The sequence below is a fragment of the Solenopsis invicta genome, chromosome 6 (genome assembly GCF_016802725.1).
Source record: "Solenopsis invicta isolate M01_SB chromosome 6, UNIL_Sinv_3.0, whole genome shotgun sequence".
Classification (NCBI taxonomy): domain Eukaryota; kingdom Metazoa; phylum Arthropoda; class Insecta; order Hymenoptera; family Formicidae; genus Solenopsis; species Solenopsis invicta.
Window position 1 is genome coordinate 4,785,317 of NC_052669.1, and position 26,313 is coordinate 4,811,629.

General features: G+C 34.9%; 1 protein-coding gene and 1 long non-coding RNA gene across 37 annotated transcripts in view; one reads left to right on the forward strand and one right to left on the reverse strand.

Moving 5' to 3' along the window:
* The window catches only part of LOC105193937 (calcium-activated potassium channel slowpoke), a 104,058-nt gene extending 85,942 nt beyond the window's left edge, over positions 1-18,116 (reverse strand). For 21 of the 36 annotated variants that reach the window (XM_039450702.1, XM_039450724.1, XM_039450701.1 and 18 more), the window contains exon 1: positions 16,334-18,114. In XM_039450702.1, the coding sequence (XP_039306636.1) occupies positions 16,334-16,636 (303 nt within the window). In that variant the 5' untranslated portion in view covers positions 16,637-18,114. Of the gene's footprint in view, positions 1-16,333 lie in introns of all 36 variants that reach the window. The other 15 variants (XM_039450713.1, XM_039450696.1, XM_039450723.1 and 12 more) reach the window with 4 other exon arrangements.
* A 1,136-nt stretch (positions 18,117-19,252) lies between these two features.
* On the forward strand, positions 19,253-22,892 carry LOC120358170. Its single transcript, XR_005575119.1, has 2 exons — positions 19,253-20,630; positions 21,105-22,892. It is a non-coding gene; the product is annotated as an uncharacterized LOC120358170 (long non-coding RNA).
* Positions 22,893-26,313: the final 3,421 nt, after the last annotated feature.

Here is a 26,313-nt window from a genome sequence, read left to right on the forward strand (position 1 = left end):
TCGTTTTATGTGGGCGTTCCTTGCTATTATTTCTTCTATTTTAATGAAAGTTTAATTAAAATTAATAGCAGAATTTCATTATTCACTCAATTATTTACATAATTTACTCAATTATTTAAATCTAAAATACTATACTTTTCTCAATAATAAATATTTTCGTGGTGTCTTCAACGTGGTCATTATACTTTTAGTTATTATTTATAGCTAGATTATTTTTGGATCTTGTATGATCTTGTACTTTATAAATAATATATAAATAACACATAATCAATAATATTACAATTGAAAATAATTAATAATAATACTATCCCGATAGAAATTAATCGGCATATCTCGAGATCTCGTACACTTATGGTAATTAAAAAAAGATATCCGGCTGTACGTAAAGTCTCATGAAACATAAGTATAGGTAAGCAAATGACGTATTTACGTTTATAATCCTTTTATCCTGCTCGTTGGCGTATATAATCCTAGCCTTTGTTCATGTCACGACCGCGTGTTCTGCCACCTACGATAATTAAGTCTCTTTTAACTAAAATCCGTCACACGTTTGTACTGTTTCGCTTGTGTAAAGTTCTACAAAGACGTTTTACTCCCGCGCACTTTAAAAGAATATTGAGCTTTTCCTTATCAAATAATTGCTCTTTTTAAATTGCAATTATAAAAGCACGACGTAAATAAATATATCACAGATATCGTTAAAATAATATACGTATTATAATTTTACGCGATGCCTTTAGAAACCATTTATTTATTAAGTATTCGACAAAATCAATCGCATTTATATACATAACTAATTCAACGGTGTTATTACGGTGCATTAACAACATTGCACGTGTAATGTGCGCCATACATTACAGAATTACAACATTACTGTACCGATGTACGTTATTCCATTTGCAGGACGCGACGCTAGTCTCGTCTCGACAAATATTTGATGTACTGAGAATAATACACAGAATGTCTCGGAATGTGTCTCGGATTAATCTTAATTATAATGATGTATTTCTTGACGAATTCAGAATTGAATTATTCTTGAAGTCTCTCAGAGAAAACTTTGAAAGATCAAAAAGAATATTCAATCAACGCATAAATTATATAATATTTTCTTCTAAAGTCATGTAGCATATATATATATAATTTTTTAAATATTTACTGCAACTAAAGGAAATGTAAAGAAAATATAACTGAAATAAACTTGAATTTATCTCATAAAGTACATCTTGACTGTCGCGACGCGAGGTTGAAATATATACATTATATTGTCCGTTAGCGTTCCGTTGTCTGGGTTATATTTAATACCCACGGACTTGTACACTCTGGGCCAGAAGTCACTAATCTGAGAGTATACCCAGATAAAGCAAAAATAATTTAGGATTATTATTATCAATTATTAACAAAGCATTATTTGTTTAAAAAGGACTGTTGGAAAATGTCGAATTTTATTTCCTACATTGATGAGCTTCAACGTGTACTATAAATCCGATTCCTACAAGTTTTTAATATTTAGTATATCGTTTCGATAAAATGATATAACAAAATTTTTATTGACTTTCGGGATTATACATATTACATTAAACTTTATATATTTGAAATATACTCGTATAAATTAAATAAATATCTTAAATTTTTCAGATATATTATTAATAATAAATACTTTCAATATTATTAAGTATATCTTATTTAATTGTAGTAATTATTTTGAGAATAGAATTAATTTACTTTCATTCATTCTCATATTCTTCGTTGTTCCGAAACCACATAATCCCAAAAGCGGGATAGGTGATCCCGCTGCTAATTGTAAGTAAGAATCAACACGAACATGCTACATTAAATAATTAAACCATAAATATCAAAACTAAAATAAAGAAGATTCACTAATGTAATTACATTAGAAACTATTATGGGGTAGTAATGAGAATCAAAGTAATTTAACCTACAAAAGCTCCATTTTAACGTTATCATATCTCCATGTAATTTAATAAATCTCTGCGGTTCTCCGCAGAACAACCGACTGCCTCTCGGCGGTGAGAGAAAAACGCAGCGGGACCACCTACCCTCTCGTTTTCCCATCGTGAATAATAACCCAATAGCATTAAAAGGTCTCGTCGTTCAACTATCCCGTCGGCAACTGACATCGTGCCGTTGATTACTTAAAGCATTATCGGTCCCAGCCGGCTCATTGCGCCGTCGTTTGTGTTTACGGGAACGTTCCGGGGGGAAATCGCACGCGAAACATGGCCCGTTCTCATCTTGCCCAAAACGAGAATCGTAATCGACTCACCACGTCGCGTTGGTTCACGTCAAGAACCCTGAACGCTATTTTCGCCTACGCGCAGAGGTATAAGATTGGCAACCGGCGGGAACGAATCGTCGATGATGGCGCAGCGGCGACCACGACGACGCTCGCGATGAAATTAGCGTACCGAGAGGCATGCGGAACATTGCCGTCGCCGTCGCCGCCGTCATCGTGATCGTTGCGGTCATCTCCGTCATCGCGCGTCCGCATAGAGAGCGAGACTCTGGGCGCCTATACAACGTTCAAAGGCACCTTAGATAGTTGCGTTGCGACAGCCATTAGCACCGACAGACGTGCTATTAGTGTTACGCGGCTCCGTTCGACGTGCTCAGCATGTAAGCTGACTGACCGCATGCAGCTTCCTGTTTTGCGAAAATTCTTTGAAGGTTCATTATCGCCGCGAAAACTTTTGTCGATGACGGCGTAGCTTTCGAGAGAAATTCACGAAACTGCCGTGTTCCCGATACGTAACGAGTCGTCGAGTGGAACGACAGTAAACGTCCAATCTTTTCTTATCATTGATAAAATAACTTTTGATATATCCGTAAATAAAGTCCAACAAGCTCAAGGATACTTTGGCTTTACAATACCAGTTAAAAGTTATTGAAATTTAGAAACTGCGGACTTTTTAGGTTTATTTTCTTTTTTTTTCCCTAATCAACGACGAAAAATTTTAGTCGTGAATATTTGAATTTTGAAACCTAAAATACAAAAAAAGGAAACAATGAAATTGATTTATGTAGAGAAAATGACGCTATTTTGTACAGGTGAATAATTTTTAGACGAGTAAGTTTATTCAAATTTTTGCATAAATATTTAATAGAATTAGAAAAGTATTTTAATTTTCAAGTCGTAATGCTATTTTCTCATTAAATTTGCAAATAAGTACTACAAAATGTCATTTTACATAAAAATCAGGAGCAATCAAAAAATTAAATAATTGTTAAATCAATACAAGAATCATGCTCAAATTTTACACAGATTGTCAAACGTAATAAAAAAACAATTATAAAAAATTTTTTAATTCTTGGTAACACATACATTCTTAAGCTTATAAAAAACCAAATTTGCAGAGATTGCAAATAAAATTTTAAAAGATTTTTTGTAAATGTATGTAATTAATTAATCAGCTACAGACGTGATGTTTGCTTCGCTTCGCATGCGAGACGTTTTAGCGTTTTAGCGTATTCTTCCGCAACCATTTCATTATTTCATCGATATTATAGCGTGTTCTTTTTGTAATGTACCCGCCTCTGCGTGCACCGCCGTATAATCGTGTGTGTGTGTGTGTGTATGCTACGGACTATATGTATAAATGAAATTTACCGTACCATATATATGACGTAGCGAGCTTTTCAACACGAGCGTATTACGTTTACACTGCATTAAATTCAATTTCATTTCGTGTATATCATTAATCAATTTTATGTACCGAACTGTTAAATTTATTTGCAAGCTAAAGAAAGACTTTAGGAAACGTCGATCCATAAATTTACCCCAAACGTGCTATTCGACGATTAAATTGTGTTTATCGGTGACAATCGGTGGAACGAATGAAACCAAAGAAGAATGTCTGTCGTGATTTTATGAAAATTAATTTACCCGCAAATGGTATGCAAACGATTTATAATTTACATACGTTTTAGCCGTAACTTCACTTTTTATTTGTTATCGAAAGTTGTTTATATAGTAATTTAGTAAATCTATATGCAACGTGGGCTGAACATAACACATTATTTATATGCCACGTTTTACACGATGCCAAGTTACAATACACGCTGCACGTGTAGCGGCGCAAGCCGCCGAAACTTACATGCATCCTGAAACTCGTTGCAAAAAAGATGTTTCATGGTTTTTGCGATTGTGCAATATTGGCTTGCAGATACTGCGACGATCAATTTAACGGAAGAAGCAGAGGACACACATTGTTCCGCCCTTATAGGTCCCTGGTTATGAAAGAAAAAAAAGGGGGGGGGGAGAAAAAGTGGGACACTCACGGGGCGCAAGAATATGGATTCCACTAACGATGTATTAAATCACGGGGCGAGTTCGATTCGATTTCGCATACTCCAATTTTTGCCGTTTTTGCAACGGAGCGGTACAGCTGTGAATGACATCCCGATGGGGAAGGAGTAGAGAGATGAATGCAATCAGGCAGGATAGCCGAACGGTAAATTAAAAATGGGTTTATGCACAAGTATCGATTAAAGCATTTCGCGCTTACGTCCGCCGGTAAGGGATGGCTCATTGAAAGTAATAATTTATTACGAAAAATTATATTTATGTGTACTGGATTTAAAGTGCCATGCCAATCAATATTCGCGTATCCGTATATCTGATATTTGCGTTTGACACGCGCATCTCTTAAACAACCAGCAAATAAATCTACAAGATTATACTGATAAATTTTACGTATCATTTTGAAAATGTGTCAAGTAAAAAACACACACACACACACTTATATATAATGTATCAAAAATAAAATTTTTCGGGGGAGGAAAGGGTTAATATAGATGCTAGTAAACATCAAGTATTATTAAATTAATTTTAATTTAATAAAAGTGATATTACTAACTCTTATTCGATTATAACTGTGTTATATGACCGAAAGTAACGGCGCGCAGTTTGGTTGAGTCTGAGAAAGTATATAAAATCACACGTATACATAAAGCACTAAGATCCAGCTATGATCGAATAGGCCTTCTTGTTTAGATTGTATGTTACGGTCGAATATCTTCCTAGTTTAAAAATAAAATAATAATTCATACTTAATAATACATTTTTCCGCCACCCATCCTCGCAATCGCATTTGCAATAATAACGTCGAAAGCTTCAACACCCGCGAATACTTTTATCTTTAATTCTGTGGCCAGAGCGCTGAAATAAAACGTCAAACTTTTTGTGATATGACAGAATTATAAAACAACAGCCGCCCTTTCGTTCACTTTATTCAATCCCGTGGCCGGTCGCAAGCCGGACGACAATAAATGTGATGCAAAGCATCGGCGCGCTAATCCAATTTTTACGACGCCGTGACCCTCCGCGTGACAGTAGTTTAAATTGCGGCAAAGCGCATGAAAACCCAATTTCGCGAAGCGCCGGATATCACGTACAACTGGGCTGTAACCCAGTTTCAACGGACAAACGGAAATGCGTCTCGTTGTGCGCAACGCGACATGAATGAAGGCTGATGTGTCACGATCTTCCCCATCCTCCAACGTTCCTTTCTTCTGTCTTCTTGGTTCCTTTATCGCGCCGTTTCTTTTCTTTTTTTTTTTTTTTACCAATCGTTTCAAGCAGTCTAGCCTCTTTCCTCGCCTTTCAAGTAATTTCAGTGGATGCGTCAGTTCCAGGCGAGTCGAGAAGAGTTATAGAAATCTCATTTCTCCTTCTGCCCCGTGTACTTTGCCGATAGTCGTGTAAAGAGAGAAACTAATTTACCACTTAAGCGGCGTTGCTACGATAAAATTAATGCAACTACATTTGTTAAATCAAACCGTACTTTCGCCATATTAAGAAAAACAAGAAATTGTTTACCACCTTTGACAGAAGAGTACGAGTGTCTTTTGTTAAAATTGTTTTTATTTCAATAAAAGATATGACACATAAGCAACAAAACAAAATTATTATATCAATAAATAAGTAAACTTAACTGGAATACACTTAATCTTACCTTACTGATTTAATAATAAGGTTCATAAAATTATTCAAAATGTAAATGAACTGTGGAATAAAGATAATTTGTAGCATAAAAAGATCGCGACAAAGTTGGGCAACTCTATTTAAAGTTTTAAAATCGGAATTGAAAAGAAAGATATTTCTGAAAATATGAAAGTTCTCTTTATTCAAATATACCTCATGATCGTAATTTTTCTTAGAAATTTGTTAAAACTTAGTCGCCACCGCTCGACATAACTCGCATTGTTCATACTCGTTAGAAGCATTCGATTTACCGCACAATGAAGAAGTTAACTAACTAGTGACTTTGTGCATTACCATCAGTTCCACGGACGATCAACTCCTAAAGCGATAAGCGAGTAGCGCAATGCTTATTTGAAGATCGATACGCTTGTTTACTCAACTTACAGCGCATGAATATTACTACGCGATACACAGCACGCACACACGTGCAACTTTCTATATTATAATTCTATGATCACGTCCTCTATCTTGCTAAAATCGATTAACGCGCTACGCTACGGTGAAACAATATCCGCAGCATTATCACAGCGAAGATCACTTTTTTCTCGATCGACACAGTCACGAAACATTACAAATATTTATAGAACACAAGTAAAATACGTTGTAACTAGATTCTCCATTTTGCTTTCCATGCAAGATTGCAAATCTTAAAAAGACAAAAGATAAAAAAGTTTCTTTGTTGAAAAATAGACTTCTAATTTTTCTTTCGATCTCATCAATCACAAAAATGTTCAATCTCACTTTCGATCTTCCGTTTGCTCGATATTGCCCGACATGAATAAGTCGGGGCTCTCAATTCATCATAAGCCAGTAATATTTTTGTAACAAATCGTCGAAAGTTTTATTGCGTGTCACGGGTCCAGACTCTGAATCTAATCTACGTATTCGGCGAAGTGGCCGTCCAGCGGATGCCAAAATCCGAGAGTACGAACGAGCCGAAAGCCGAGCGCGTCACTTGACAGCTGCATAACGCAAGGCTACGCGATCATGCCACGTGGATTATGATCTGCCTGCATATTTGCACAGGTCGGTTTAATTTTATACGCGTCGAAACGCGCGACGCCATCCCAAGTATAGCGAGGCGCTCCTCGAAGTTTGTGGGGGGCATCGTCTTCCAGAAGTTTATGGGTATCGTCATATACCCAAAACGAAATTAGATCGCTGCTGTTGCCGCGCGTCTTATCAATAATTACCCATTTCCCACGGATATGAGAGCCGCCCGGATATATCCAAATGATAACGACTCCAGCACCGCTAACACACGATCGAGAACCGATCCGTGTATAATGTAGTTTGAGAGAGTTAAATCTGGGTTGACTCCACGGTTAGCCAACCAATTACAAGGATTTCGTAGTTAATCCCGCTTCAACTTTCAGCTCACGTCGGAGGAATTGACGTTGGGCGCACGCTTAAACGTCTCGGAAACGGACGGATTTACTACGCCACCTGAACCCCTAATGCAAAATCGCGATACAGTCGTTCCTAACAAGATCAGATGAGACGTAATGTACAACGAGACGTGGGCACGTTCGCACCACGGTGAAATCGCGCGGATCTTTCCGTAGATCCTTCTTTAATATACAGCACGTTCGTCATTTTAAAAAATGTGCTAGTAGAGAAGCTTTTCTTTTCTTGAAAAGGAATTTTCCTCATTTTCCTTGTACCGAAGAAACAAAGAATCCGCGATTTATATTTTGATTTCTAATGTGTATCAGTCGTATCAACTTTTTCAAGAATTAAAATCATGAAAATTCAAACTTTTATAACGACAAGAAAAAAAGCGCTCTTGCAATTGTAAAAAAAAATTTTTTTTTACAAAGCAAATCTTAGCTGAACTTTGCCCTTGCTTTAGAGAGAAATGAGTGCAATTTTTGCGAAGTGGTTTCATTCCTTTTCAGTGTCGATTATTCTTTCCACATCTTTCTCAAGCTCTCTCTCTGGGTTGCTAACGACAGAATTCTCATTTAGTCTAAAAAAACTGCTCAACCTAGCGGTTCCGTTTGCAACACTTGGCATATCGATCCCGCCAGGTAGGTTAGTTATGCTGAATTAAATATACTCTAGTAGGTATACTTTATGAGACATCCGCGACGGATATTCTGTAACTCGATAAGTCCTAATGCGAGAAATAAGACTCGCCGTGTTAAAGACGTCACGATTGTGGCTTCTTATCCGATTATAATGTGAAATGTATGAATGTTGAATTATGTTACATTATAATTTCGTGCCTCCGTTTCTAAATTTATATTTTGCCTAATTTAATATAAATATTTAGAGATAATGCGCGTAATAAAATTACTGTTAATATAATGCCAGAGAATGTGTCAGAGGTTTAAGAATTATTTGAATTAAAATTAAATTTTTTTATGGTTGTAATTTCTTTGAAATACAAAATATGGATAAATTTGATGTAAGAATATTGTTTGTTTTTTTTTAAATTAATAAGATGAATTAAAGTGAAAAGATAAAAAGAATAAATAAGTAAAAAAATTGTGATTATTAATTCGAACCTAGTATCCAACAGATCATTTGATATTATTACACATCTCTGATATAATACTACAATTGGTAACAAAACCAAATCAAGATTCCATTATAATTAACAATAACAAAATATTTATTATAATTAATAATATATTATTATGTTATCTTCGGTTTCTTTTTGTTATTCATGTTGTCTCTCAATACGAAGAAAATACGCTACATTCTCAATCATTTCCGTTTATTTCATTCCTGCAGAGAAACCATCTTTTATCGAATCCAACAAAAAATGAGGTTTCCCTCACCTCGACATTCCCGTTTTTGCGCCCTTGACCATTCTAAATTAGGAAACGGATATGTAAGGAGACAATGGATCTTGTGACTCAATATATATCATGCAAAAAGTCACGCGAAACGAAGTTCGGGGATACGCTTCAACAGCAGGGGAATGGATAGCCGGAAAATTAATTTTTCCTCTTTTATCAGGTAGACACTTCTGATACGTATCGTCATATAAATGAAACCAGAGATAGCATCCCCATTATTACTTCGCACTACAGGAGTAATTCGATTACCTTGCGCAATTATATTACGCAAAGTTGCGATAATATTTTATTGTCGGATTATTGACTTTCTTTAAATAAATAATTTATTATTTATAAGTTACATTTTATTAAACCTGAATGTGACAAAAATAATAATATCCTTTTACTCTGTGTTTTTCCTTAATATCAACAACATCTACTGCTTTGTTTCACAACCATGTTCAGAAGAATTCCGAATGTCTGGAATCTAGATTCTTCTTTTCATAAAATAACAGGAGTGAAACTCTGCGTCGTGAAATTTTTCGATATCGATGTTGTGTTCTAGGATTTTGCATTAACTCGCCTGATAACCATCTCATCCTTCCCAGGAAAAAAATTCCGCGGATATGAGATGCTCTTAGTTTTAAAAGGAATGCGACATTCTTTTCAACGCTTAACACGAGAAAAAGGAATAGTTAATGTACTCGTGACACTTTGCAACTTCTGTAATACAGAAGACCTATGTTGTACATTACATGCGAAAAATGCCTCGTTCTCAAGTATAATTAACTTGATTTTATATATATATATATATATATATATATATATATATATATATATATATCTGTACTATTTTAAAACCGATTCTTCTTGACAATTTTGCACATAATTTTTAAGTTTTAACTTTATACTTTTTCTCGTTCTAATATTTTTACAAATCATCACGAATTCTTCAATTAGAACTTCATTAAAGTCGTATTATTATCTCTACATTAAACAAAGATATTAAAGATTCTAAATCCAATTATTCTGAAATCTCTAAACTCGCGACGTTAAATCGCTTATAATGGCTTAGAAACTAGCAAAGTCTGGATATTTTTATAAAGGATTGATGTTGAATCAGTCGGAAAAATCGGATGAAATCGAACAAACTGGAAAAACCGGATAAACCGAACAAAACTGGAAAAACCGGACAAAGTCTGCACACAAAGGGAAGTGCGCAGCACTTTTGTGAGGGGAGAGGGTGCAGGAAAAGATATTCCGTGTGTATCTATATACGTCTGGCGTATCGATCGAGGTATCTTCGTCGTGCTGAATTAAACATACCCGATAGCAAGACGACATCAGTTGTCCTATAACTCGATGAGCTTTAACACGAGAAATAAGACGTGAAAGACACGAACTTGAAAACCGATATAGTCGTCCGTAGAAACGGCAACAACAACCAACGCTCGATGCCTCGTCCGCGTTACATCGTTTCCACATTGAAGTAACTTTTATCGCGGGTAATGTTATCTTCGTCGACGGTTGCCGCGGAGGTAAATGTCAACGATGTTATTGACGGATAAAGTGCGACGCGACACGGACCATCGCATTGGAACTCATCTCGTCATATCGATACCGCGGCGAGCACAAGAAAATTTTTGAGATGGAACAGAGCGATCGCCGGAAACGATCATCTCTCGAGTCTCCGAAATATTGAACGCTTAAACGAATAAATTTGAGTAGTATTATTCTCTCTACAGATGTTTTCTAACGTCGTTTTTGGCTTTATATCATTGTCCACGATAACATAGTTCTGTAGTAGTGACGCTCCGACTTAACAATTCCGCTTCATTACCCATTTTCGTTGATGAAAGTGAGTATGTAGAATTGATACGTTAGAAGCCGATTTTACAAGAGTGGTTTAGCTATTCAAATCGGGTTTGAAAAATGAACTTTGTGACTAAGCGATTTACGTACGCAATCAACTTTGATCTAACTATTCAATCAACGTTAATGAAATCATCTCTGATTATTGCACACTGAGTCTATCTATCAGCATGCCTATTATTGTCACCACGCCAAATACTAATAATAATTTCAATAATCTATCCCAAAATCCGGTAACATAATAATTATAATTTCATAATATATTTTCTATTTTTAAAAATACGATGTACAATATACACACATAAATAAATAAATGTGTGTGTGTGTGTGTGTGTGCACGCGTGCGTGCCCGCGCGCGCGCGTGCGTTTTAATAGTTTAGAAACCAAGAAATCATTATTTGCAAAAGGTAAAAGGTAGAAAATGTCCAGATAAAATCCCTCTATTCCAATCTGCAAAATGACATTAGTTGTTCTACCGACAAAGTATTGATGTTATCGTGACCTACTATCCCATTTCCTTTGCAGAATACTGCGCATGCATTTTAACAAGCGACAGTATTTTAACGAGCAACATCGCGATGAATATCTTTACTATAACATTCGATGACTTATCTGTATTATTCGCGCAACAGCGTTTATGCGCGCACATAAATTGAAATGTATATGCGGCAGATGTAATATGAAATACGTACATGTTCGATATATTACAACGTTGCAGAAGAATTCTGAATTTTTATTTGTTTTCTGTTCTATTCGATTCTCTCGGATTTATTTGTAACAGTCGTAAGACTTCCAAAGTACGTAAATTTTATTCCTTTAATATTTCTTCCATAAAAAATCAAAGATTAATTTGTTAAATTATATCATTCTAATGCAATTATCTATATCAGACTAAAGTAATTTCGTCGCGCATTTATCGCGAAATTGAAATAGCAATCTCATTTGCGTACATCGATCGCCTGAATCTTTGCGGCGCACATTCTTACATTTCTATAGTAAAATTCAGCGCCAATTAAAATATATCGTAAAAACTGGAGATATAAATTACTAATATGAAAAGCAATAGAAAATAGAGCTCCGAAGTAGATCGTGCAACACGTAAACGTAAATTGTTGATACATAATTTATACAGCTGTCTATCGCGTGATCATTTGTATCATTTTTTCGCGCGCGTTGTACCACACAATACAAATTAGTATATATAAATTCTTATTAATATATTCCCGCGTACACAGTGCTATTTATGGTAATGTGTAAATACAGGGAGAACTTTTGGGAAAGGTTCGGTTAAAAACGTTTTTCACTTGTGATGCGTCAGGCGATGCATAGCGCACAGCCATGCAATAAGATAAAAAGTTGGCGATCGAGAGTAAAGTTTAAATATTCGAGAAATTCTTGGCTCTGAAATAGATGAATATGCGTTTCACCATTTTCACGACAGCCAAAAAACCAAAGTTGATATGTCAAAGAGGATCAGAGCCTGACGTTTCACATCGTCTGCAAGCATAATGAGTGCCCGCGCAAGAAAACTAGAATTCGATATAATCATGCAAAAATGAACGAATATGGAACGTGACATAGATAAATATCGTTAACGAGAAGCTGGTATGAGCAGCTGCCAAATTCTACTTCTTCTGATCTTTCTTATCAAGCACTTCGCGAATAAAGTTGTTGAAAAGAAATTTAATTAATTAACTATCAACAAAAATTAATTAGCGTATAGATAATTACGTTACGTTATATTATTTATTTAAAGACTTTGTATATTTGGAGAGTAGAAATAACTTTGCATTTTAAATAATAATTTTATTCACTCATATTGAACTTAAATTTGATTTTAAACTTAAGAAAATATTAAAAGAATTGGAATACATCAAGATATTATATTAAATTTAAATATGTTAACCTTTACTTCGAATTTATTTCAACGGCACTATTTGAAAGCGTAGATATTTTTATTATTGCTTCTACTTTCCTATTCTTCACTATTCCTATTTTACTTTTTAAACGACTGTAATATTATGCGTATTAAATATCTTTTGAAATAAAATTATTCAATTTATTTGCAAATGTCAACTAAATTTGCAAGGGACTAAATTCGAAAGATAGAAGAATAACATTTATACCATTTGAACGATTACTCTGTAGAAGTAGCGTCTAGACAGCGTCAATGTTTCATGAATTATACTTTGCATCTGTGTAATTTCTTGCTACTAGAATAAAGCCGAGAACTGCTGCTTCTAGTCCCGGTGCGACCCGAGGTCACGAAGGTCGATACAAGTTTAGTTTCAATGGCGCTAGCGTGTGTTGGAATCAACTCCCAAAAATCATGCCAAAAGTGGTTTACATCGTCTAACAAACTTGTTCAAATGTGTATATGTTATTCGAAATTTTAATTTTAATTAACATACGAATTATATTTGATAGTCACGGCGATGAATCTCTTAAATACTGAAAATTTCGTCACAAAAAGTAATATTCTAATGTCAAAATTGCATAAATCTTGTCAACGTAAGAAAATATAATATATACTATTTTCCGAAAAATAAAAACAGTTAAAATATGAACTGTATTGTTCCGTAAAGAAACAACATTTCATTTTTCAACGTTTTCAATGTATAAACTACTTAAATTCTGTTTTACAAAACAACTTTGTAGTTTATAATCTTTTTTCTGCTTTTGTAATTTTCCTCTACCGTTTTGCATCCTGACTTGTAAATGAAAATTAGAAACTGTAAACTGAAAAAGTGAAAATAATCAGCATTGATTTGGTTAACAAACTTTTCATCGTAAGAAAAATGCGTTCAAAAAATGAAAATATGCATTGTTTTCTTTACAATAATTACAAACATTCCTTCTCATTAATAAAACATAATAAATTTTCTTGGCGACATTATTGTTACGGCATAGTGTAAAAATCCAACTCGTAAGAGTTGTGAATAATGAAAAATGTTATAGAACAGATTCTCTGACCGGCAAGAAACTTGTGCATAATATATTCAAACATATAATTTTATTATAATAATGACCAGCATATTGTCAGGCATAGGACTGATAATTAAATAATCGTCAAACGCATTTTAACAAAATAATTATTAAAATTAAATAGTTTTTAAAAATTACAGAACTAATGCCATATGGATGTCAAAGATTAGAAGTAATTAATAGTAATTAAGTTCTTTAAATATAAAAAAAACATGTGTTATTTAAAACTTGTTTATTAGTTACTATATTTAGTTAAGATTTTTAAAAATTTAAAAGTTTAGAAATTTTTCTTGTTTAATGATACAAGAGACTTGGCATCACAATCAGTCACTTTATTATCTTTTACACCTTTGAGAGATGTAATAACAGTATATTATTCTGGTAAACAAATGAAGATATCTAACTTAACAAAATCTGTTGCGTTCCGATGAAAAACACAAAGGCTTAAAGTTGATAGAGTTAGAAAGAAGAATCGGATTTTGGATTAAGGATTATTGCAATGTGCCCCGTGACTTCGGATTGCGAGTTGTAATCTAGTCACTAGACAAGCAACAGCTACAGCCTTCTTTATCATAGAGAATATTAAAATTGTTTCACCGATATCATCAATAAACTGTACAACCGATGCTCGGTCGGGATTGAAATTTGAGATTAGCAGTTTAGTGAAGTTCCTATTATTCACAAACGGAATTGTAATTGCAATCTGAACTTCGTCGACTCGATCTCGCATGGTCGACTGCAATCTGTCGTTGGGCTCGGCCTCCACGAGTAGGCTAAGTTTCTACAAGGGCACGACATCAATGGCTCTGCGTCATCGCAAAATGCGGAACAAGATAACGATCTAAGTTCTTTTTCCACAGCGGGAGAGCCACGAGAGCCTTGCGTTACTTCTTCGTCACAATCCCCGAAACTACTCCAACGTAACATCGCGACCGTAAATCGCGACTGTTCTCCCGATTTATGCCTCCGATAGGACGGGGGCTTCCCTTACCGCCTGACTATAAAATTTGAATAAAGCCGTTCGTAAATTGCGCACAGTCTTCCCACCCGACTTAACGCATTCAGGCAGAAGCACAAGGGCGAGGGTGTAAGAAGAGGGAACAGCCAACCGGAGGACGGCTACCCACGTAATTCAAGGTGCAAATGTATTCGCGAGCATCGAGCGCTTCGAGATTATCCAAGATGGAACCAAAGACAAGAAAGAAATCCTGAAGCGAACGCGATGGCGAAGAAAACGCACTTCCAGGGTGGATCACGCACTGCGTAGAAGCCACCCCTCTACCTCGGGACCGTTGCCGTGTCTGGTTCCACGAACGAAAACTGGGTCACCGGCCACGTACACTCGTACTCTCGTACGAGCTCGAGGCTAGGAGTCTCGTGTGCGCGCACGCGCGCGTACACGTGTAAGTGGCCGCGAATCTACGTGTATACACGTCTCGCCACCAGTTCTCACCCCGTAGCATGTCCGGGATGCGCGACGTCAATCCTCGTGCGTCCGGGTAGGGCACCGCGGCGCGTGGTACGAATGCGGAGGCGGACGAGTTCTCGATATCGAAATTCCTGCCGCGATATCGTCCAGCAAAGTCAGGATCGAGATCGAAAGAGAGGAAACTTTCAAAGCTGAATTAGATTTAAACGACAGTTTAATACCGACCCGAATTTTCGGTAATGGCGTCTCGTGACTAGCACGAATTTGCACGGAACAGTTTTAATCAGTACACCTCACTGTTTCGCCTTTCCTCTCTCCCTCGTCTCCAAATCGAAGCTCTTATCGGATTTTCTTTGAAATCGGTTTTGTGTTTTCTTCATCGCATGACCTATTTGGCCGAATTGTATTTAATTTTCTGAAAATCCGATTACAAATACAATTTAATAGTATTGCAGCGGAAGAATGTTATCGATCTGATTATCGGTCTGATAAATGTAGTTTTGCTATGAGCAAACTTCAAATCGAAAAATGATTGCATAGGTCAACATGTTTTACTGTATTCTTGTCTGTATTAGCTATCAGTTATTTAGAATAGTTCATGAATGTATATTGCTTTATTATTATAAATTATCGAATAAGTGTCTAACATAAATTATAAACGTTTTCCTACATATCGTATTTAACAGAATGGTTTCATAATTGTTTTACATCTAACAATTGAACGATTTAAAAATTGCAGAAATATAATGTGTAACTAGCCAGAAATCAAAACAAGAAATACAAACTTTCACAATAACTAGAAATATAAACTTCCATAATAACTAGAAATAAAAGCTTCCACAATATTTATCAACACGGGAAATCCTACGTGGTATGTTTGAAATTATTCGTCCTTGAATAGTACTCGCATGAATAGATGTAAAGATATTTCAATTATGCCAGCTGATGTACTAACGTCTTCGTTAGCATATCATACATTCTTGACATTTCAGAATTACTACTAGTGAGATATTATAATTTTCTTAATATTTTTCTATCATTTTATATCTAAATTATTTGTTTCTCAATATTATTATAATATTAAAAATTATCAGTAAATCTGTTCAATCAATTAGAGATAACTAATATAATCCTTTGTTACAACAAATAGAAAATTAATAGCAGAAATCAAGAATTTTATTCAACAGTATCATTGAAATGTACTACTGTTGCTGACGCACCGAGACACAATAATTGTAAAAAGAAGACAAAAAGTCTCACCAGGATACGTCCAGTGGTGGTCTGTCCGGAAATCAGCTCGCCGGCCCAGTCCTTGGCCTCGGCCATAAAAGTGTTCCCCTCGTACTCCTTGCCCTGACGGGCCGTCTTCTGTTCCTTCTGCTTCGGGTCATTTGGGGCGAGCTCGGGCTCCTTGCGACAGCAGACGACCTCGAACCCACGCCAGAGGAGCACTATCGCCAGCCCGGCGAGGAAGGTGAAGATGCTCGACAGCAGGAAACACCACCACTTCCGCTCCTTGAGGCATACTTCCGGGGGCTGTATGGTCGTCCCTTCGGTCGTCATCCCGGCGGATTTCTGCTGCCCCCGGGTCACACATTCACCGGCGACTATCACAATCACAAGCGGCAGCTGCGGCGGCCAGTAGGACGCACTTTATGCGCTTCATAATTTCGCGCCGCCTCCGGGGATGCGCGATACGCGCTAGGAAGGATCCGTGCACACGGCCCGCTTCCGCGTTTTCGCGGTACGCAGCTACCACGAGCTTCTTGCTTTTCTTTTCTTCTTTTGTGAAAGAGTACGCTTTCTGTTCGAAGAAAACAATCGCTGAATCTCCTCTTTTCTTACTTTCTCTCCTGCCACGCACACTCGTTGACAATCGCAGACCGTCTTCCACTCTCAATCTCTCAACCCCCTCTTTATTTCCCTCTTTCACCACCTCTTGCACTCTTCCTTTCTCTCCCCCTCTCTCTCTTTCCCTCTCCTCTCTTTCACCCCCCACTCTCTGTTTCTCACTCTCTTTCCGTCACTCCCCTCTCTTTCTATCACTCTTTTACGATCGTCTTTCCAATTCTGTCTAATAATGTTTGTATCTATTTGCTCCGTAATGCCCTTTTTCTCGTTCGCAAGTGCCTTCTTGCTCAAAGATCACTCGATTACCACTCGTTCTGACCGACGCACCACTGTCCGATTGAGAATTCGCTGTTCTCGTCACAAGTTTACACCAATGCGGATGTACACGTCGATATCTCCTCTGGACACAGGCGATTCGAGTATCAGCGAGTTTCGAGTACGGCGTTCTTGGCGAAGGCGCTCCGTTTTCCTGTCCACGCAACTATCACGGTACGCGCAATAATCAGCCACTCAGATGCTCGATTCTGGTGGCCCGAGAGCTTGCGCCGTGTTGATTCGTTCTCACCACCCTCGGCGGCAGCCGTTGCCGCTGCCGCCGCTGATGCCGCAGGTGTGTGTCGCTTCCAGCCAGAGTCCGTAATCAAAAGGGATGACCGGAGTAATAGAGAACAGACAGGGGACACAACTCACTAAACACTGCCGCGTGTCACATACGCGCGCACGTACGAATACACAAGTGCGCGAGACGAGTTTTTTCCGTTTCCCCCGCTTATATTTATATATACCCTCTTTTGTATATCTGTTATGTATACATATATATATTACATATGTATACGATTATGCTCTTTTTACTTTTTTTTTCTTACAATATAAGTGCGTGCGTGTACGGACGTAGCAAGAGCGGGTCGCGATCGCGTACGCGCGAACGAAACGCGAACGGACGATGCGCAACGACGACGCGGACGACGACGACGACGTTTTATTTTTCCCTATTATCTTTTTTCTTCCTCTCTTCTTTATACCTGTGACCGCGCGCGCCCGCTTCTCTTAACCTAATCGGCTGAGCACCACCGACGGCGACGACGACGACGACGACGACGAGGACGACCGAATGTCCCGACGACCATACCACTGCTCCACAGCAATCAATACGCAACAATGGACCAGGACCAATAAGCTCGGAGCTTTTCCTGACGTAGACGCACGCTCTCTCGCGCTCTCAGCCTATCCCCTACCACCCCACGCGGCCAAATTAGTACAGGCGCGATTCTGGAGGGGGCGCCGTGTGCGGCTGCGCTAAAACGAGCGTAACTACTTACAAGTGTGACGGGGGTTGCTTTCGTGGAGTGCAACGGGGGAGCGTGACGAATTGCGCGCGAATTATTTAACCACAGATTTACTGTCTGTAATTTTGTAAAGAAAAAGAAGTTCTAATCGACTTCGGAAATTTTGTTTGTTATCAAAGATATTGTTACACCGATGCGAGAAGTAAATATGTTTACAAAAATGGAATAAAATGATATGTATCAAAATGGATGAATATTGGATAGAATATGCTTAAATCATGTACTTAAATTTAAAAATATATAATTTTAATACAAAAATAATTTTTTTATTAATATACAAATTTGTTAATTTAGGAATTTTGTATTAATCTGAAAAAATTAATTGATTATAATACTTGTAGCAAATTCTCTATTATTAAAATCTTAATTTTAACATATATATGCATACGATTAAAATTATAAATTATACTTTTTGTGTTATAAATTATACACATTGTGTTTTTATATTAAATCAAATTTTAAAAGAACTTTTTTCAATTTTGCTATTTTAAACTTATCTATCTTTTAATTTCATGTCACAATTTTCAAATTTTTCAAATTAATATATAAAATAATCATAACTTTACTATTTTAAACAATAAAATAAATGTTGAAATTTATTTTTTGTTATTTTAGCTTTTGAAAATTGACTGGATTGGAACAGTGAATTTTGATCTACTAGCAGTGGCGTTATCTGTCGCAAGCAAACAAGTAATAGAATGCAATTCCGATAACAACGGCAACTGTTGTTGGTAAAATTAGTGCTAAAATTTCTAAAATGCTCAAATACGCAGCATTGCAAAAATTGTTATATTTCGTGCATATTTTTTAAAAACTGCACAAATTGTAATATTTTTTTTATACTTTAGTTTTAAAAAATATAGATAACGTCGTTAATAAATAAATAAATAATTAAATAAGTAATACAAACCTACATAAGTAAAAATTTAATTAACATTTGATCAAAACAATTTAGATTGAACAAACTAGGACTGACTTTTATCTTTATTAACTTTTTTCTTCTTGTGCTAAATAAATTTTACAACTTGAACCACAATAATACTAATGACCGACAATTTTATAAAGTTTGTGTGGCTGCTAAAATTTAATTACAATAGAATAAACTGTGTTCACCGTATCAGCGGTCGAGAATCGAATACCAGTTACCGATAATGTTAATATTTATCCATTATACCTTTGAATCTCTACGATTTCATTGATAGTTATATCAGGTCACGAAACTAAATTTATCTAGGATTATAAGCATTCAACAATATCTTGTCAATGGTAAACTTGGTTAACAGTTTTTTATTATAAAGTTAAATCTCTTTACAATATACATTTAATTTATATTGTTCATTTCAATCTCATTAAATATTTTGTCTTAAAAAATTATACAAAAAATATAGGTATGATAACGCATTTGCTTATTGTTCATCATCAAAAATACAGCATATTTACAAACCTCAGTAACAATGATGCTATGCAATATGTGTCAAAATTTAATTCTTATTTAAATTAAATTTTTGTGTGCTAAATTTAAGATAGCTTCCACTCTTTTTAAACTTTTTTGATGATTCAATGTTGATTTTTGACATTTTTAAATATACACATATAAATATAATAGCATATATGTTACAAGAATACATTGCCAACAAATGGTAGAACTGTAACAAAGCATAGACAGTAGTTGGAAATCAAGGGATAAATCATTGAAAATAAAGTGGTATACGCGTGCGTAATGTACATACATCGACCACGTGATTCATCTCAACAGACTCGTGCTCTGGTGTTAACTAGTGTACTCCTTAATTCCATATAAATTATCTATTTTTGGCTACTATATACTAAATATTAGATTAAATATATATACATATGTATAGCTAATAATATATATGTATTAATTTTATATATCTAGTTTAAAATATTAATTTTTATATATATTTACTGAAATGTCAGAAAAATTTTCTATAGTTTCTTTTCATGCATGAAACGTGTTAGTAATCCTGTTAAATCTGCTATAAATTTAACTTTTTTAGCTTATAAATTGTGATATTTGTCTCATGAAAGAAATTTCTAACTATTATATTATTTATCATGCTCTTTCTTCTTCCATAAGAAAGTAGATTGCAACAATGTTCTTCATTACAATAAGGTACGCTGAGGTATGTACGTAACTGAGATTTAAATGTCTGCTAGCACTTACTTTACTGCGCATGTGAGAACATCCCTCTGCATTCTGCATTCTGCATCCCCCACTGGCCCAAGACAGAACAGGTTATACATCGTTATTGATTATAGACATAATACATATTATTGGTAATGTAAAAAATACCGTGAAAACGTGCAACATATAATTGTGTGCGGCCTTTTTTACGTAAGTAAGTATGTAATACTATTAAATTAATTTATATGCACATAACAATTACATTCAGAATCAACATTCATTCATATCAACTTTGAAATCAAATATAACCTGTATTTCACAATTCTAAAAGTTGTTAAATAAATAATTTTATATTTTGCTATAAATATAAATTTAATTAATTAGATTTAAAATTAATGTTCTTGTATTAAAAATTTTATAATAATAATATTAACATTATTGAAATAAATAAAACATGTATAAAAATTAAAATATCTTACGTATTTACTTGTTGAAAAATTTAAATATATATTATAATACATATTCTGAAAGTTTATTTCATAAAATAAGAAGTATTATAAAAAAATTATCTATTAATACAATATAATCATATGTAAATTGGTCCAAAATAAGGATATTTATATTATTTAATATTTTTTTAATACTTGCTTTTAATTTTATGACTTTATGATTTTATTTTATTTTTCAGATATTACTGTTTTATATGAACGTAGTAATAAATAGGATCGAAAGAATACATAACGTATTTATTTATTTTATAGTCCATGCCTTGTAAACGGACTTGATTTACAATAAAAATCTTACATTCCACATCTTTTACATATTTATTCTTCTTTATTCACATTTTCTCACTCTTTTTTCGCTACTGCATCACTCTTTCCTTATCATTTACTAACTCTCTTACCGTTCTACTAATCTCAATCTTCCTAATGTTTGTGTGAAATATTTTAGTTTTTTTTCTTTGTCTGCATCTTTTATTTCTTTTTCTCCAAATCTCTCTTTTCCTCTTCATTTCCCACCTTAAGTCCAGCTACAATCTCCTTTCCTTGAGAACTTTGTCATCCTTTATACTACTTTATCTTTGTATTCTGTACAATACTTTCAATCGCTTATCTTGTCGAAAATGCATTATTCCCATCTCTCTCTTTCTTTCACTATTATAACCTCCGTCACACTTGGCCTCGTCTCCTTCAGCCTCCTTACTTCCTCCATGTTGTATCTATTTCTTCTAAATACTAGTCTCTTCTCCGTAATTCCTTCTTTATTCTTCTCTCTTATGTATTCTTTAATCTAGTCCTTTATTGCTTTCTCTTGCTTTTTCTTCAAAAACCAGTTTTTCTCAGAACTTTTCTCAGAAATCTCAATCCAATTTTCTATCTCTCTCTCTGTTTCCTTCCAAACAATTTAATCTAAGGTATAGTAATCTAATGTTCATTTGAAGCACCTTTTCTGTATTCTTATATTCTTTTCAACGCCACACCTCCGCTGCATAACTCATAACTCCCATCATCAGATAATCGAACAGCATCACTCTTCTCTTATAATCATCCCCGAATCTTCTCTTTACGACACCAGTCCCATCACCATTTCTTATCTTTTTTACAGCTTGTTCTTTTTTTCTACTATCTTGCCTTAAGAAAAAACCTAAACATTTCATCTTTTTGACCTCTGTTTCAAGCCCTCTTTTTCCTTTTTTTCTCTTGTACTTCAGACCTCTATGACTTTTGACTTAGATGTATGAGTTGCAACTTCTTTTTTGCAAGATATATAGTTTCTTATATATACTCTTTCATCTCTGCTTCACTCTCTGCAATCATTACTACATCATCAGCATACAATGACCAAAATTTACTTTTTCCTAATACCATCCTCCTGCTTGTCCTATATCCTTAAAACTTTTTTTGGATCTGATATAAACAATGAGAACGGTATGGAACTCAATGAACAGCCTTGGCTCACATCTCTTCCCGTCCAGAAACTGTCCGTTATCTTTTCATTTACCTTCACCACGTCTCCTCATAAATCTTTATTACTCTTTCTATTCCCCTTCCTTATACCTCATCTCTCCATCATTTTCCGTAATTCCTATCTGTCTACGGCCGTTGTCAAAGGCCGTATTCAGGTTCATAAAAAAAACCACATTCTTACTTCCCTTTTCACATGTTTCAGTATGTACATATTTCAGTATGTACAAATTGGCCATTGTACATCTCTACATCTCCTCTTTCTAAAGCCGGGCTCTGTCTCCGGAATTATTTATTTTTCTTTTGCATCTCTTTTCAGTCTCTCATCCAAAATTTTATATGTTGTGCCCAACAGCAACATCTCTCTGTAGTTCGAAAACTCTACAATTAGGAAAAGGTTTATAACAAAATTTTATAGAAACGGATCTACATACAAGAAAAATTCGTAAACTTTCTCAGAAATTTCCAAACTGACTCTATCATAAAATGTAAACGGACGTAAAAAAAAAAAATTGTGAAAACATGTATATTTCAACTAAGAGTATACAAAGTATATCAATTATCGATTTAAAATAAAATCAATTTCATAAATTAAAAACAATGATTTTAGATTTAATTAAATATCGATGACATATATGTAATATAATAAGTAATATTCTAAACTCTTTCTCTCTATATGTATTCTCTCTATAATTATATTAATAATATTTGTTTGATATAATTATAAATATATAATTAAAACAATATAATTTTATTTAAATTACCTTTATTTTTTGAAATAAATAATGACTTTTAAAAATTCAATATACAGCACATAGATTAAAAATCTGTACAAAATTTGAGATTGAAATTTATGCAACAAAATAATGAAAAGGATTGTATGAACAAAGATATTGAACATTGTTTTGTTGCACAAATAATAGCCATTTAAAAATAAGAAATTGCATAATTCTTTTAATACAAACACAATATCAGCTTTAAATCTAAAAGGAAAAATATGAGAGGAAAAATTATATTAAGAAAGATGTCAGATATTATTTGTGGAAAAATTGGAAACATCGCAGCTTCACTTAAATGATAAGATCTTTACGGCTAAATCGTGATGAATAATGTTCATGTCATCGTTATTACCGTGACAAATTTCGTTATGCACTCTTTCACAAAATCTGATGGTATATTCATAAATCTTATGTTAAGTGACTTTGCGTATTCTTAAACAATTATGAAAAATAAAGAGTACTAGCTGCTTGCGAGATTTATTTGATAGATATAAAGGCGTAATATTTTGCTACCGCAAAGGATGATAAAATTATACAAACGTAAGTATTAATTATCTTATGTCTGCATCATTGTCACGATGTGATACAATTTATAGCTGCATCTCAATATATAATTATACGTTTCTTGAAAGGGTTACTCGACTTGTATTGGTGCGAAGAGCCAATTTTGATCGCTTTGGGTCAAATTTACCAGACTGCAGCATTTACTTCACCGATTGTTCGGGAACTCGCAGGACAGCGGTTACTTCATCACGATTGAGTATTCTTCGATGATTCTACGAAAGACAGTACGCTCGGCTGCTCTTGTGGTAATTTTAGTTTGGCCATTAAACTCTGGGTACTTTAATGCGCGTAGTTGTGATAGTTAGGTCAAGTAAACGAAACCAAGCAAAGCCGCATTCTGCCGTAAAGATCATCATATCCAAATATTTACAGTACCGTCTGCTGAATGTCTCATTACACTCGGTTGTTATATCGACATGCAAGTCTTCAACATCATCTATGATGTTAAAAGAGAGAACTCTAATATTTCTATTAGCAATCAAAAATATTAAATGTTTAAATGTCTCTTGTTGCAGATGACAGCGTTGTTCAGTAATTCAATAGTATGTTCCAATCTGCTGCGTCTAACAGTCTTCTCAGATCGCAACGAGTTCAAGAATAAAACTGAATAAATTCTATGCGTGTTCGGTAACAAATCTGGAACTCTGTGTTTCCAAATGATGATAAAATTACTGGAATATCACACGATACGAGTGCGTGCCTCAAATTTTTATTTACTGCTAACGATAAAGTTTTTACGATAAATATTCTCAACATATTTTTGCATTTCTAGATTTTTTTTATAGATTTATGTAGCGGCTAGGGCTAAATGTCGAGATGATTGAGGTACTTAATTAACATTTTTCATGAGTATTTAATATCCGAAGAGTGCTCGTAATAATCGACGAAAAGCAAGACAGCGTGTTGATCTATAATAATTTAGTTGTTAGCAAAATGAAGTGATAGGACTATACCATTATTATATGTGTTCTCTGACATCCATTCTCTGATAATCCATTCTCAAGTTAGACAAGAAAAGATTTTCCTATTTACTTGACCAGGCAAAATTTATATTGCGATGCACGTCAGTTAAAGTTAAGATAACAGAGGAAGACATCGTCGAAGTATTCGACAATAAATCTTAGCATGTCAACGGCGCGTTTGCCTGTGTAAAACAATTTACTATGTTAAGTAATGCGATGTATACCCGTAAATGGATATACTTAGTCGCTGTAACATCGTGAGACAACCGCTGTTATATTTATAAACGCGAACGGATTGATAACGTGTCGCAGCCGAATAAGTAAATGGAGATATACAACAGCAATTTCATGATAATTCACCGTTCCTATTGTTATTGCATTATAAGCGTTTATCTTCATTCTGAATAAAGTGTTGCAAGTGTACAAATTTTTCTCTTTCCTTCTTCTTCTTCTCTCTCTCTCTCTCTCTCTCTCTCTCTCTCTGCTTTTTTCTCTCTCTCTTTTTTATCTCTTATCCAAAATCCAGAGAAGAGCGTTTCGCGAAACATCAAATGCCGCAAATTATGCCAGCCACTTGAAATGACCGAACGGCGAACGTGGAACGCGCATGGTTGGGTTTCTATTTTCGGCTGCGCACGCGGAGTCGATTAAGGCTGACGACGGCGCGTTTGTAATCTCCAACGAGTTTGATCGTTTCCGGACACAGCGCTGACTTTAATCGCGTATCCAGTATCCGGCGGTTGATTATCGCCGCTACCTTGTCATTCTCCCGTTCGATAAATCGTGTAATGGCGCGATACAAACGCGGCCCGCTCCTTCTTCGTTTTCCGACTTCCGAGCAAAAATAGACGAAGCGCATAGAGAGTTAGTCTCCAGTGATCGTAACGATATTTCTCTGACACGACTGTACCATCGAAGTCTTCGCTAGAAAATTATGGCAATCTAGAAAAAGAAAAATTGCTAACCTTTATTCATCAATTGTTCGAGTATTAAAACAGAATATTACATACTTTGATTATTGTGTGTGTATCATAATTGCTCTGTGTAATATTATATTACTACATTTAATTTATCGCATTGCAGTAAGCAAATTATAATTGTTGCTATAAAATACACATTCCTCTTCTTTTGAAACTCATGATATTTAAATATATACCCATTAATGTCTTGGAAAATAAAGCTTTTACAAAAATTAAAGTGAAAATGTGTATTGGTTTTTCATATACTATCATCATAATAATAATTAACACATTATAATAATTAATAATATCAACAGTAAAAAATCGAACAGCACTAATGCAATGTAATCTGCATATCTTTTATCGGATGAGAAAAAGTTAACTGTAGTCATTTCTAATTTTGTTGAACATTTCTATTTTGGATACATTATTTCCGACGAAAGTTTCTTTCAGCGTGTAAGCAGAGGAAATGCTTGGAATATATTTTCTGAAGGTTGCTATTCTCAAAATGCTGAATTTTATCTTTGTAGAATAAAATCATCGCGGTTTCTTATCGTTCCTGTATCGAGCAAAGTTTAACCCTTTAATAATATCGTCGAACAGTCCATTAAATACAACCCTCGATGTTATCAACGATCCCTTTCCTCTCTTTTCCGCCTCGTACTCAAA